The sequence below is a fragment of the Pongo abelii genome, chromosome 2 (genome assembly GCF_028885655.2).
Source record: "Pongo abelii isolate AG06213 chromosome 2, NHGRI_mPonAbe1-v2.0_pri, whole genome shotgun sequence".
Taxonomy (NCBI): domain Eukaryota; kingdom Metazoa; phylum Chordata; class Mammalia; order Primates; family Hominidae; genus Pongo; species Pongo abelii.
This window is the reverse complement of record NC_085928.1, coordinates 4,059,287-4,071,620: the sequence shown is the minus strand read 5'-3', so window position 1 is coordinate 4,071,620 and position 12,334 is coordinate 4,059,287. Positions and strand designations below refer to the sequence as shown.

The window sequence follows — 12,334 nt, the reverse complement described above, 5'->3', positions numbered from 1 at the left end:
ATTTATATTTTAGGTAGATACATTATTCTACATTGAAAATAATTTGTCTCTCAGAAATTAGGTCCTTTTTCTTTTTTCCCCCAATTTTTCTAATACATAATACAAATAAATATTTTATGTATTCACAGTGTGTAGAATATGTTTTTATGTATGTAGACATTACGGAATGGCTAAATCAAGCGAATTAACATATCTGTCACCTCACATACTATCATTTTTTGTGGTGAGAACATTTAAGCTTTACAGTCTTAGCAATTTTCAAGTGTGCAACACATTATTGTTTACTATAGTCACCTTACTGTACAATAGATCTCCAGATTGTATTTATCCTAAATGAAACAGTGTACCCTTTAACAAACATCTCCTTGTAGGTCTTCTTTCTGTTTATTGTACCAAAGAATTTTGTTCATGGGTGTTAAGATATAAGACAGATTTCTGTTCTTTTGTAAAATATTTGTGTACTCATTTCCCTGCTTGCCCTATTCTTACATTCATTCTAAAAGCTCTAGAATTTAGTTTTAATCAAGGTGATCTAGAACAGTGCCAACCCATATGATAGCCACTAGACATTTATTGGTATTGAGTACGTGAAGTTTGTCTAATGCAACTGATGCAAATGTCTTTACATTTTATTTTAAATAGTTTAAATTTGTATTGGATACTTTATCCAGTTATTAAAAACTTTTAAAAATATTTAGAAAAACTTGTTCATGTAAATCTATTTTTTTGAGCTGTAGATTTTATAAAATCTAAATATAGATTAAATACTTTGTTCAAAAATTTAGCATCCAAATGAAATGTGCTATAACAATAAATAGTGAATTTTGAAGACTTATACAAAAATGAACTCCAAATATCTCAATAATTCAACATTGATTAAAAGCGAAGTTATGACATTTTGGGTATAGCTGGCTTGAACAACGTATCAAAAAATTATTTTTAACCTATTTCTTTTTGCTTTTCAGAAGTGACTATTGAAAAATTTAAAATTACATATGCAGCTCAAATTGTATTTCTATTTGGCCAAGAATCATCTGTTATTCAGAACATAGTGCCCTAAGTAAGGGTTTTGTTTGTTTGTTTGTAATGTGTCAGTGTGAGCCCTTTCAATAGAAAGACCCTTTTCTTAAACTCTGGAAAATTTTCCTGTAATTTTTATTTAATAAATTCGTCTTTATTACCATCCAAGTAATCTACTTTTCTTATGTTATCTCTGTAACTTTTAAAAATCAGATAAAATCAGGGTCTTACTGTTTTATTCTCATATGCTTCATTTCTTGTTCTTTTTTTTTTCTAACCATTCTTTTAAAAAACTTTTCAACTCTTTTACTGAATATTTGACTTTAGTTCTTGTTCTTGGACATTTTTTTAATCTTCCAAAGTTTAGATGCTGTGTTTTTCAAATATTGTTGATAATACAAATTAGAATCTATGATTTGTATGCTTATCTGTTTGCTAAAGTTCCTTACTCTTCATGATTTCAGTATATGAGTTTGAGTTGATTATCTCAGTTTTTCTCTTTCATACTGCAAGCTCGTAAGATTTTGGAGGCTCTTGGATATCCGTTTATTTTTATTAATATGGCAACATAAAAGCTGGACTCAATTACTGTGTATTGAGGCATGACTTGTGGACTTTTTTTAAGAGAATCCTTCAGTCGAGTTACTGATTGATTTATTGATTATTGTTTGATGATAAAGTGCCAATCTATCTGCCTAGAGTGGTGCTTGAGGAAGAGAAACTTGCAGCTGGTCTATATGGACATTCAACCTGTTCATTGTTTCAGCTAGCTTCTGACTTGAACTTGCTTTGTTTGGGGCTCTTGGCTTTATCAGGGTTCTGCAGGTCAGAAGACTTTCTCATTGTAGATTTTATTTTGTCACTTTGTCTTCGATTCATTAGGCTCCACTTCTCACCTGATTTTTATCATCTAAACACTTTTTATTGCTGCGAGTTGGTCTTTTAACTCTTTACTGAACTTTTACAATATCATAGGAAAGGAGATGAATGAATGTGCTCAGATCATAACCCTGGAGTAGATTGTCATTAGAAGGTAGATGGTCTTTACTGTATTGTCGTCTCTTAAAAAGTGTAATTTTATCCAGGCACTTTAGTGAAGACAAACTGGAAATAAAATTCAGTTATTCTAGCCCTTATGATTAAGAAAAATTTTGTTGAAGTGTGATAATTTATTCCCTATTTCATTTTAGTTATTTTGTCATTGTCTATGGTCAACTTTTCAAAATAATACTGTTCTTTAATCACATCTTTAAAGTAATAGTAAAGTTGCAAGCTTAAAGACATCCTTGAAAAATGTCTAAGAGCAAGGGAGAGGTTTGGGCTAAAGACCATGTAGTTCAAAATTTAGAAAAAGATCTATCATACTAAGATTCTACCAAACGAAATAAAAACTAATAACCTTGCAAATGAGTGAAGATATCTTTTTCTATTAGATATAATTAAATTTCAGCAAAGAAAAGCTGAAATTTAAATGCATTTTATCGTTGTTTGCTAAAACAATAAAATTACCTGATCATGCAGTCATTAGCAGCTTTGAGAAGTTTGCTGTGAATTAATTCATCTCTGTTGGGAAATAATTACAAAAGTTTCTAACTTTTAAGTTATGCTGACACAGAAAATTTTACTTTATAAAGCACACTATTCAAAATTGGACTATGGTCAGCATAACTAATAAAACAAAAAGACCACACTTTTATTCAAGTGTCAGGTCATTATTGTCCTGAGTTCTAAAAAATTTGTTTAAACTTTTATATCAAATGTAGTATCACATGTTGAGAACAAGGGTTGTTTCACTTCAAAAATTTATTTTGGTGGAGTTAATGAATCCACTAAGAGGTTTGGACTAAAGACAATGTAGCTCAAATTTAGATCCTCCTAACCTTTTAACAATAGTAATTTTTGTAGTGGCCTTCTGTAAAAATATTGTTCTCAGCTGCTTTTTTAACATTTTTTAATGTGTAGACGTGGTTACTTCATGGAAAATAAAGTTTGTACAAAATTTGTATATTTTCATTTATAAGTTGTCTTTATCATAATAGCTTCTAATTATATTTAGTGTGGAGGTGATATAATTTTACATTATCTCTTTCCTATTCATGTTATTGTTTTATATTTTAAGTGTAACTTCAGAACACTGAAGTGATGGACTTCATAGAACATCACAGGAGTAGTAAAGATTGTTATCTAGTAGTCTACAAATATTTGTCTTTTTTAACAGAATCTAAATTTGTTGGAGATGACAAGTACCCTGTTAAAATCCTGTATTCTGTAGCACTAATTGAAGAAAAGTGTGGTCCAAAAAGATGTGAACGAAAGTCTGTATCTGAGCCTTCCAGAAAGCTTCAGAAGAGGACAGATTCAGCTAGGTGGCAATTTTTTTTTTTTTCCTTCCTGGTTAAATTACAGAATTCCCAACTGAAGCTACAGTTACCACCTTAAAACTGACCTTAAGGGAAAGGACACAGACTTACAGTGACATCAGCCCAGAGATCTCTGGGTTGCTACTTTAGATTAAGACTGCCTGCTTTCATTCTTGTTATTACTTGAAAAAAATAAACCTCAATCTTGTTCAAGTCACTATTATTTGGGATTTCTCTTGCCACTTTTAAAAGGTGCCCCAGGAGAATCATGTGAAGCTCAGGTTGAGAAACCATCCCTCCAAGTGTTCCATTTGGTCTATCCACTACAGGCATGGTGACTTGGCTAAAATAATTAGTCCCACTTCAGAAATTAACTTTATAAATATAATATATACTTTTTGTAACTCAAGTTCTGAAAATGACTAAATGTCCCTTGTGTGATTCTTTTAAATGTGATATTTTTCAATAGTTAATTGAACATGATTGCTATTATTATTTTTTACTATTTATTATTTTTTTTGAGACAGAGTCTCGCCCTGTCACCCAGGCTGGAGTGCAGTGGTGTGATCTCGGCTCACTGCAACCTCCACCTCCCGGGTTCAAGCAATTCTCCTGCCTCAGCCTCCTGAGTAGCTGGGATTACAGGGATGCGCCATCACGCTCAGCTAATTTTTCTGTATTTTTAGTAGAGACGGGGTTTCACCATATTGGCAAGACTGGTCTCGAACTCCTGACCTTGTGATCCGCCAGCCTCGGCCTCCCAAAGTGCTGGGATTACAGGCCTGAGCCACCGCGCACGGCCAGGTTATAATTTTTAAAGTTAAAACAATAAGGAATAGTGTTCTGAAATTACCTTTTAATACTTCCTCACTATCAGGTATTGTCAATGAAAATATTTCCATTCCACTTGAAAAATGGCATGTGCATATATGTGTTTATAAATAAACATTATGAAAAGACAAATGTAATGTTGTGTATAAATAAATGAACTCATGGATATAAAGTATCCCTTTAATCTTGTGTTACGTTTATTAATTTCAAATGAAATAAAGCAGTGGCCATAATATCATTCATTGTGTCCTATGTAAGAAGTCATATGATAAATTTCCCTTAGAATTTAGCATATAAAGAGTTTGATATACTTTATAACACCCTATCCCTAAATGCCACAAGCCAGACACAGAAGCCATGCAAAAGTGACTATCACACACAGGTACAGAGTACCACCAAGCAGAAAGGGGTTAATACTGCAGAGAGGGCCCCAAAGTACAGCTTGAGGAAGACAGGGAGTCATCCCAAGACCTTCACTTGGCTGCCATGGAAACTGCAAACACTATAAGCTTTGCTTCATTCAGTCTTCCAATAGTGGTGAACACTATTAGCAAGGATGCAATGTGTCTCCTGGGCTGTAGGACTCCGTCTGCTTCAGCGGAACTCTCAGAAATTACAGATGAGAGAGATATATGCATACGCACACACATATACACATATCTGTATGCACACAGATGTATTTAAATGAAGGTGCATACACTGGGCTAAAATACAAACAACAGAAATCAAAGGTCATATATTAAAAGGCTAAATCTAACACAGGCCTAGAACTAGCTTCTGGTTGGGAGCTGGGGAAAGGTACACAATTTGTGGTGGGCAGGGAAAACTATGTACACAATTAGTGGTGGGCAGGGAAGGCATCAGTGTAAAGAACTCAGACTCCACAATACTGGCCCACAGGAAAGTGTGATGTTATCTCATGTACGTAAATAGACTCCAACCTTGCTTTTGTACAAACCAAGCTTGGTAGGCACCCAGGAGGACTGTGGGTTTGTCTTGATGACAGGGCGTTGCACCACGCTGCTGCTAAACCTTCCAGCCCTAGGAACTCACCTGCTACCACCCCCTTACCCTCCCTTTTAGGCCCTTGGGCTTTTTCCCATCCAGCACCTAGAGCCTGAGGCCTGCCAAACCACCTAGCTTCACATGACTAATTGCAGTGACTAACTTCATGGCTTCCTGCAAGCAAGGTCCTTCTGTATCTGTCTCTTTCTCTGACCCCAATATGAAAACATTTCTGTAAATGTTTGGCACCTAATAAACATGATGGTTGTGGATAATGTCACAAGTACACAGGGAGACCCAGTAACAAGACATGCAAGGTGAGGGCAAGGGGCACTGAGCTGCTCTAGCATTTCAAAGCCAGGACTGTAGCTTTCCATACATTTAGGGGGGTAGGAGAAGGGAAGTGCAGAGCTGATGACTTCACTGGCTCCTCAGCAGCCAGTGAAGACATTCAAATTGAAGATGTCTTGAGAGCCCCACTATACCCAAATCATGAGTCTGGTCACTCCTCTAGCAGAGCTTGGTGCAGTGACAGCTAGAAAAGCTGAGTTCCAATTGAGTCTGTTGCACCATAGTCCTTTTGAAGATGCTCAGCAAAGTAATTATTTTCTTTTGAGCAGATGTACAGCACATCCATGAGAAGGCCATGTAAATGATGCTCTCCAGCCCAGTCAAACGATCCAATCCCACTATTATCTCAGACCCCTCTGAGTTTCTTCCTATGGCCGCCCTCACTGTACAGAAATAGCCAAGCAGCATCAGGGTGAGTCATCAATGGTGGGCAGCCAGAAGACCATGTTGGAACACGCGCTGGCAAAAGTCATGAACTTGGGGTTGAATTGCAAACACGTAATTGGGCCGGTGTGTTTACCATCCAACACAGCTACTTTTATACCACTCTTTCCATTCCAGACATGGATCTTGCCATCCTCTGAACCAATCATAATAAACTGAGAGTCTGGAGTAAATGAAGCCTCCAGTGTGACAGCTTTGCTGTTGGCATAACCCTCAAACGTGTGCATCACCACTCCTTTGAACGCATCAATGAGAGAAATGAAGCTGCCATTGGTGGAAATGAGGATGACCTTGCCATCGTTGCTGAATTTAAGTCCTGTCCATTCACAAGTTCGATTACACTGCATCTTAAAGGTAGTAAATGGCCCCTTATCAAAAGAACGAAGGTCGTAAAGTTTGACCATCTCAGACTTGACACCTGCAGCCAAAATTAACCCTTCTGGATCAAAAGAACAAACTGGCTTCCCCTGTAGATGCATGAGGCCCTGGCAGTTAGGAGCCCGGAGATCCCAGAGTCGAATGGTCTTATCAAGAGACCCAGAAATGAAAATGTCATCCACAGGTGACATGGACAAGGCCACCACCCTTTTGCTATGTCCAGGAAAGTATCTGATGTATTTGTTGTCATGCAAGGACAAGTAACGAATAGTGTCGTCTATTTTGTTAGAGCTGTAAACAGCTGTGTTTGCCTCATGAGTGTATCTGATGAGGTCCACGCCGTATTTCTTACTGTACAGAGTTCTCTTTGGTTTGCCCTCCTGGCAGTCATAGAGCACGATGGAGTCGTCGTTGCTGCTTGAGATGACCGTCTGGCCGTTGGGGCTGAAATCGAAGCAGTTAATCTTGTCCGAGTTTTCGCAGAACACCCTGGCGACGCGGAAGCTCCGCAACACGCTGTCGGTCAGCTTCATGGTGGCGGCTGGGGACGGCAGCCGGGACTGGCAGCGGGCGGGCTGCTGAGGGGCCAACCCCTGGTGGCGGCGGTGTCGAGCCGGTGGCTAGCGAGAGTCGGCCGCAGTGGCGCCGCCTCCTCTTCTTCCTCCTGCTTAGACGACTGTCTTCCGCCTCAACTGTGGAGCCTCGCCGACCGTTAGTCCTCACAGCCACCTCAGGGGCAACCGACGCAGCGCCACCTCATCGTGTGGGGCCGCCTCCTCTTCTTCCTCCTGCTTAGACGACTGTCTTCCGCCTCAGCTGTGGAGCCTCGCCGACCGTTAGTCCTCACAGCCACCTCAGGGGCAACCGACGCAGCGCCACCTCATCGTGTGGGGCCGCCTCCTCTTCTTCCTCCTGTTTAGACGACTGTCTTCCGCCTCAACTGTGGAGCCTCGCCGACCGTTAGTCCTCACAGCCACCTCAGGGGCAACCGATGCAGCGCCACCTCATCGTGTCCGCCATCTTGGGGCGACGGGCAGAAGTCGAGGACTAGGAGCCTCCGCCGGCGCAGGCTGGGAAACAGGTAGGGACAGATATTTTCATTGAATATGAAACTCAGGACTGGAAGGGATTTTTTTTCCCCAATGGAAATTTTAGGATTTTTAATTTTTTAATGTACTTTCTGTTGAAATTCATCTCTCTTATTATTGCTGTTTCGAAGGTAACACATCTTATCTTGCTCATTCAGGTGGAATTTTTTTGCTCTTTGTTTTCTGAAGTCTTCTTATGATATGTCTGTGTGAACTGAAAATTATTAGAAATCATTTTTCCTAGATTTCGCAGAGATTTTTGTGTCTTTGACTTGGCGAAGTCTTTTTTTTTCTGTTCTTTCCTTCTTAGATTTCAGTTACCATAATCATATTGGATCTTTGTGGTATGTGCTTTACACTTTTCATCTTTCTGTGCTTAAATTTGGGTATTTTTTTGTCTCATCTTCCAGTTTATTTATTCTCTGCTTTTTGGTGATGTCTACTGAGTCACTAATATATCTTAATTATATTTTTCCAATTCTAGAATTTTTACTTAACTTTTTATAGATTTTGTTTAACTCTTTATAGATCAATATCTAGATATTGATTTTATATTTATAATTGAATATATAGAAAATATAAATGAAATTTACATTAATATTATATATGCAAATATAAATATCATCTACATATCTTTAATGAGAGAAGAGTGCATTAGTATCTGGTTTAGTGATTTAAATATTTAATAAAAATTAAGTAAGATAATCTTTCATGGTATCTTCTAGAAGTCTACTACATCAAGATAAGCACTAAACCAACATTTGTATTCCCTTAGTAGAAGTAGATTTTACCCTTACCTGAGAATTGTAAACTACAATCAAGTGTGATATAATTGTATATGTGTTTGTAACACACCTTTACTATAACCAAAAACTTTGAATGTGAAAACCATTATTTCAAACTACAGCATTTATTGATATTTTATTGAACTTACTATTTATTTTTGCTATCCGAGAGCGACTTAAAATTAAGAGAAGAAGCAATGGACGTGTATTATTGAGAATTTCAAATCTAAGATATCATTTTTCTTTTAAGCACAAGTAATCTATATAGTTACTATATTTGAAGTCATACTCTGACGAACCTCAATTTCAAATTTGTACCTAGCTGACCCAAAATAATGATGTTGGTCTGGCGACTTCATGCCTTATGGGACTTGTGGAGAAAAAAAAAAAAACAACATAATCGATCGTCTTTCATGCGATGTTGAGCCCTGTAGGCTTCCTTCAAAGGAGTTCTTTGTCCTCATGTGGAAAGAGTAAGGGAAAGGAAGAAGGAAAGAAAGAGCCCAACTCAGTTTTAATAGAGAGTCTGTGAAAGTGATTCAGTGAGGCAGAAAGCTTCATTGCCAGTCTATGATACAGGTCCAGTTACAGGCAACAAAGAGAAAGTAAATTCCAAAAATCTTTTCAAAAAAGTAGATTTAAAAACAACAACGACAACGCTGGAAAGCCAGATCAAATCAAGAGTTGTAACCCCCAAAATTAACAAATCTAGAGAAGTGAAAAAAAATATTCGTGTGCTAAATTAGTTTCATTAAACGGCCATCAATTCATGTTAACTTCTTATGGTGGTAACACTATCAAAACATGTTTTTTCCTATTACCTTTGTTTCTGGTAACTCTATCTATCTATCCATCTATCCATCTATCTATCTATCTATCCATCTATATCTGGAAAATATATTTTAGTATAATATTTATGCTTCAAAGCATAAAAGCCTAATATTCAAGTTAGACAAAAATAATGTTCTTTTTTTTAAAAAAAATAAAGACCCATGTCCCTAATATACCCTGCAGTTGTTTGTGTGTGTCGATGGGAGGATGCTTGTGTATGAATGCTTATGCATTGTGCATGTGCATGCTTTTCTATGTGTGAATGTGCTTTTATTATGTGTGCACACACCAAATATAGTGTGTGTGTGTGTGTGTGAGAGAGATGTTTTGGCTTACAATATATTAACCTATAGCATAATAATGTTAACCTATGAAATTCACATAAAAATCTGGATTTTCAACTTCACTTAGAAGAGAGAAGTATGGGAAAATACCAGGCCAACAATTTGCTATGGAAATAGTTTGCTGGAGCTCCGCTCTCTTTAGACTGTGTACATTCCTTTGCCATAGTCCTTATTTCTCTTATTATCTGCCAGATTGAGATGTTTGTTAACTTTTGTGGAAGCTTGGATTATTTAATTGTAAATTTAGGGACAGATTTTTCTTCATGTGTCTATTAGAATATGAAAAAAAAAAGACTAGTGGTCTGTGCACTTTAGATAAATGGTAGTAAGCACTGTTCTTAGTAGAAGTGAAGAATATTTATTCCTTTTTATATTCAAGGTGTGTTGTTGTGAAAAGAGTAAAGACACTGTTTAAAAAATAAGTCACATTAAGATACATGCCAGAAATTAGAAATTTTAAATGACTGAAGAAGGAAAAAGAGCAACCAAAAATAAAAGTGGCAAGCCAGCATGTTTTATTTTAGATGTTGTGCTGCATATAAGCCCTTCTCTTTGAACACCCATATCTTTTTAAAAATTATTTTTGTTTTTCTTCATTTCTTCTAAAAAAAAACAAAATGGGATATATATACATAATATGCATAGGTATACATGTGCCATGGTGGTTTGCTGCACCTATTGACCCGTCCTCTAAGTTCCCTCCCCTTTCTCCTAACCCCCCAACAGGCCCTAGTGTCTTTTGTTTCTCTCTCTGTGTCCATGTGTTCTCACTGTTCAACTCCCAATTACGAGTGAGAACATGCAGTGTTTGGTTTTCTGTTCCTATGTTAGTTTGCGGAGGATGGTGGCATCTAGCTTCATCCATGTCCCTACAAAGGACGTGATCTAATTCTTTTTATGGCTGCATGGTATTCCACGATGGATAGGTACCACATTTTCTTTATCCAGTCTATCACTGATCGGCATTTGAGTTGGTTCCATTTCTTTGCTGTTGTAAATAGTGCTGCGATAAACAAACGTGTGCATGTGTCTTTATAGAAGAATGATTTATAATCCTTTGGGTATATACCCAGTAATGGGATTGCTGGGTCAAATGATTCTGGTTCTAGATCCTTGAGGAATTGCTATACTGTCTCCCACAATGGTTGAACTAATTTACATTCCCACCAACAGTGTAAAAGCGTTCCTATTTCTCCACAGCCTCGCCAGTATCTATTGTTTCCCAACATTTTAATAATCACCATTCTGACTGGCATGAGATCGTATCTCATTGTGGTTTTGATTTGCAGTTCTCTGATGATCAGTAACGTTGAGCTTCTTTTCATAACTCTGTTGGCCACATAAATGTCTTCTTTTGAGAAGTGTTTGTTCATATCCTTTGCTCACTTTTTGATGAGGTTGTTTGTTTTTTTTTCTTGTAAATTTGTCTCAGTTCCTTGTAAATTCTGGATACTAGACGCTTGTCAGATGGGGGTAGACTGCAAAAATTTTATCCCATTCTGTAGGTTGCCTGCTCACTCTGATGATAGTGTCTTTTGCTGTGCAGAAGCTCTTTAGTTTAATTAGATCCCATTTGTCAATTTTGGCTTTTGTTGCAATTGCTTTTGGCATTTTTGTCATGAAGTCTTTGCCCATGCCTACATCCTGAATGGTATTGCCTGGGTTTTCTTCTAGGGTTTTTATGGTTTTGGGTTTTACATTTAAGTCTTTAATCTATCTTGAGTTAATTTTTATATAAGATAAAATACAGTGGTCCAGTTTCAATTTTCTGCATTTTTCTAGCTAGTTTTCCCAGCACCATTTACTGAATAGGAGATCCTTTCCCCATTGCTTGTTTTTTTCAGGTTTTTTGAAGATCAGATGGTTGTAGATGTGTGGTATTTCTGAGGTCTCTGTTCTGTTCCATTGGTCTATATGTCTTTTTTGGTACCAGTACCATGTTGTTTTGGTTACCATAGTCTTGTAGTATAGTTTGAAGTCACATAGTGTGATGCCTCCAGCTTTGTTCTTTTTGTTTAGGATTGTTTTGGCTATACTGGGTCTTCTTTGGTTCCATATGAAATTTAGAATAGTTTTTCCTATTTCTGTGAAGAATGTCAATGGTAGTTCAATGGGAATAGCATTGAATCTGTAAATTACTTTGGGCAGTATGGCCATTTTCAGGTATTGATTCTTCCTATCCATGAGGATGGGATGTTTTGCCATTTGTTTGTGTCCTCTCTTATTCCTTGGGCAGTGGTTTGTAGTTCTCCTTGAAGAGGTCCTTCACATCCCTTGTTACCTGTATTCCTAGGAATTTTATTCTCTTTGTAACGATTATGAATGGGAGTTCCTTCATAATTTGGCTCTCTGCTTGTCTACGGTTGGTGTAAAGGAATGCTTATGATTTTTGCACATTGATTTTGTATCCTGAGACTTTGCAGAAGTTGCTTATCAGCTTGAGTTTTGGGCTGAGACGATGGGGTTTTCTAAATATAGAATCATGTCATCTGCAAACAGAGACAATTTGATTTCCTCTCTTTCTATTTGAATGCCCTTTACTTCTTTCTCTTGCCTGATTGCCCTGGCCAGAACTTCCAATACTGTGTTGAATGGAATTGGTGAGAGAGGGCATCCTTGTTTGGTACTGGTTTTCAAAGGGAACGCTTCCAGCTTTTGCCCATTCAATATGATATTGGCTGTGAGTTAGTCATAAATAGCTCTTATTATTTTGAGATATGTTCCATCAATACCTAGTTTATTGAGAGTTTTTCACATGAAGGGATGTTGAATTTTATCAAAGGCCTTTTCTGCATCTATTGAGATAATCATGTGGTTTTTGTCATTGGTTCTGTTTATGTGATGGATTACACTTATTGATTTGCATATGTTGAACCAGTCTTACATCCCAGGGATGA

General features: G+C 37.2%; 1 protein-coding gene across 1 annotated transcript; it reads right to left on the bottom strand.

Moving 5' to 3' along the window:
* Nucleotides 1-4,392: 4,392 nt before the first annotated feature.
* Nucleotides 4,393-7,198, bottom strand: LOC129058420 (WD repeat-containing protein 82-like). Its single transcript, XM_054551233.2, has one exon. The coding sequence runs from the start codon at nt 6,920-6,922 to the stop codon at nt 5,975-5,977; it is 948 nt and encodes a 315-aa protein (XP_054407208.1). The 5' UTR covers nt 6,923-7,198; the 3' UTR covers nt 4,393-5,974.
* Nucleotides 7,199-12,334: the final 5,136 nt, after the last annotated feature.

What these genes read in the sequence shown, in the direction of transcription:
- LOC129058420 (XM_054551233.2), bottom strand. Translation starts at nt 6,922, where the DNA reads ATGAAGCTGACCGACAGCGTGTTGCGGAGCTTCCGCGTCGCCAGGGTG.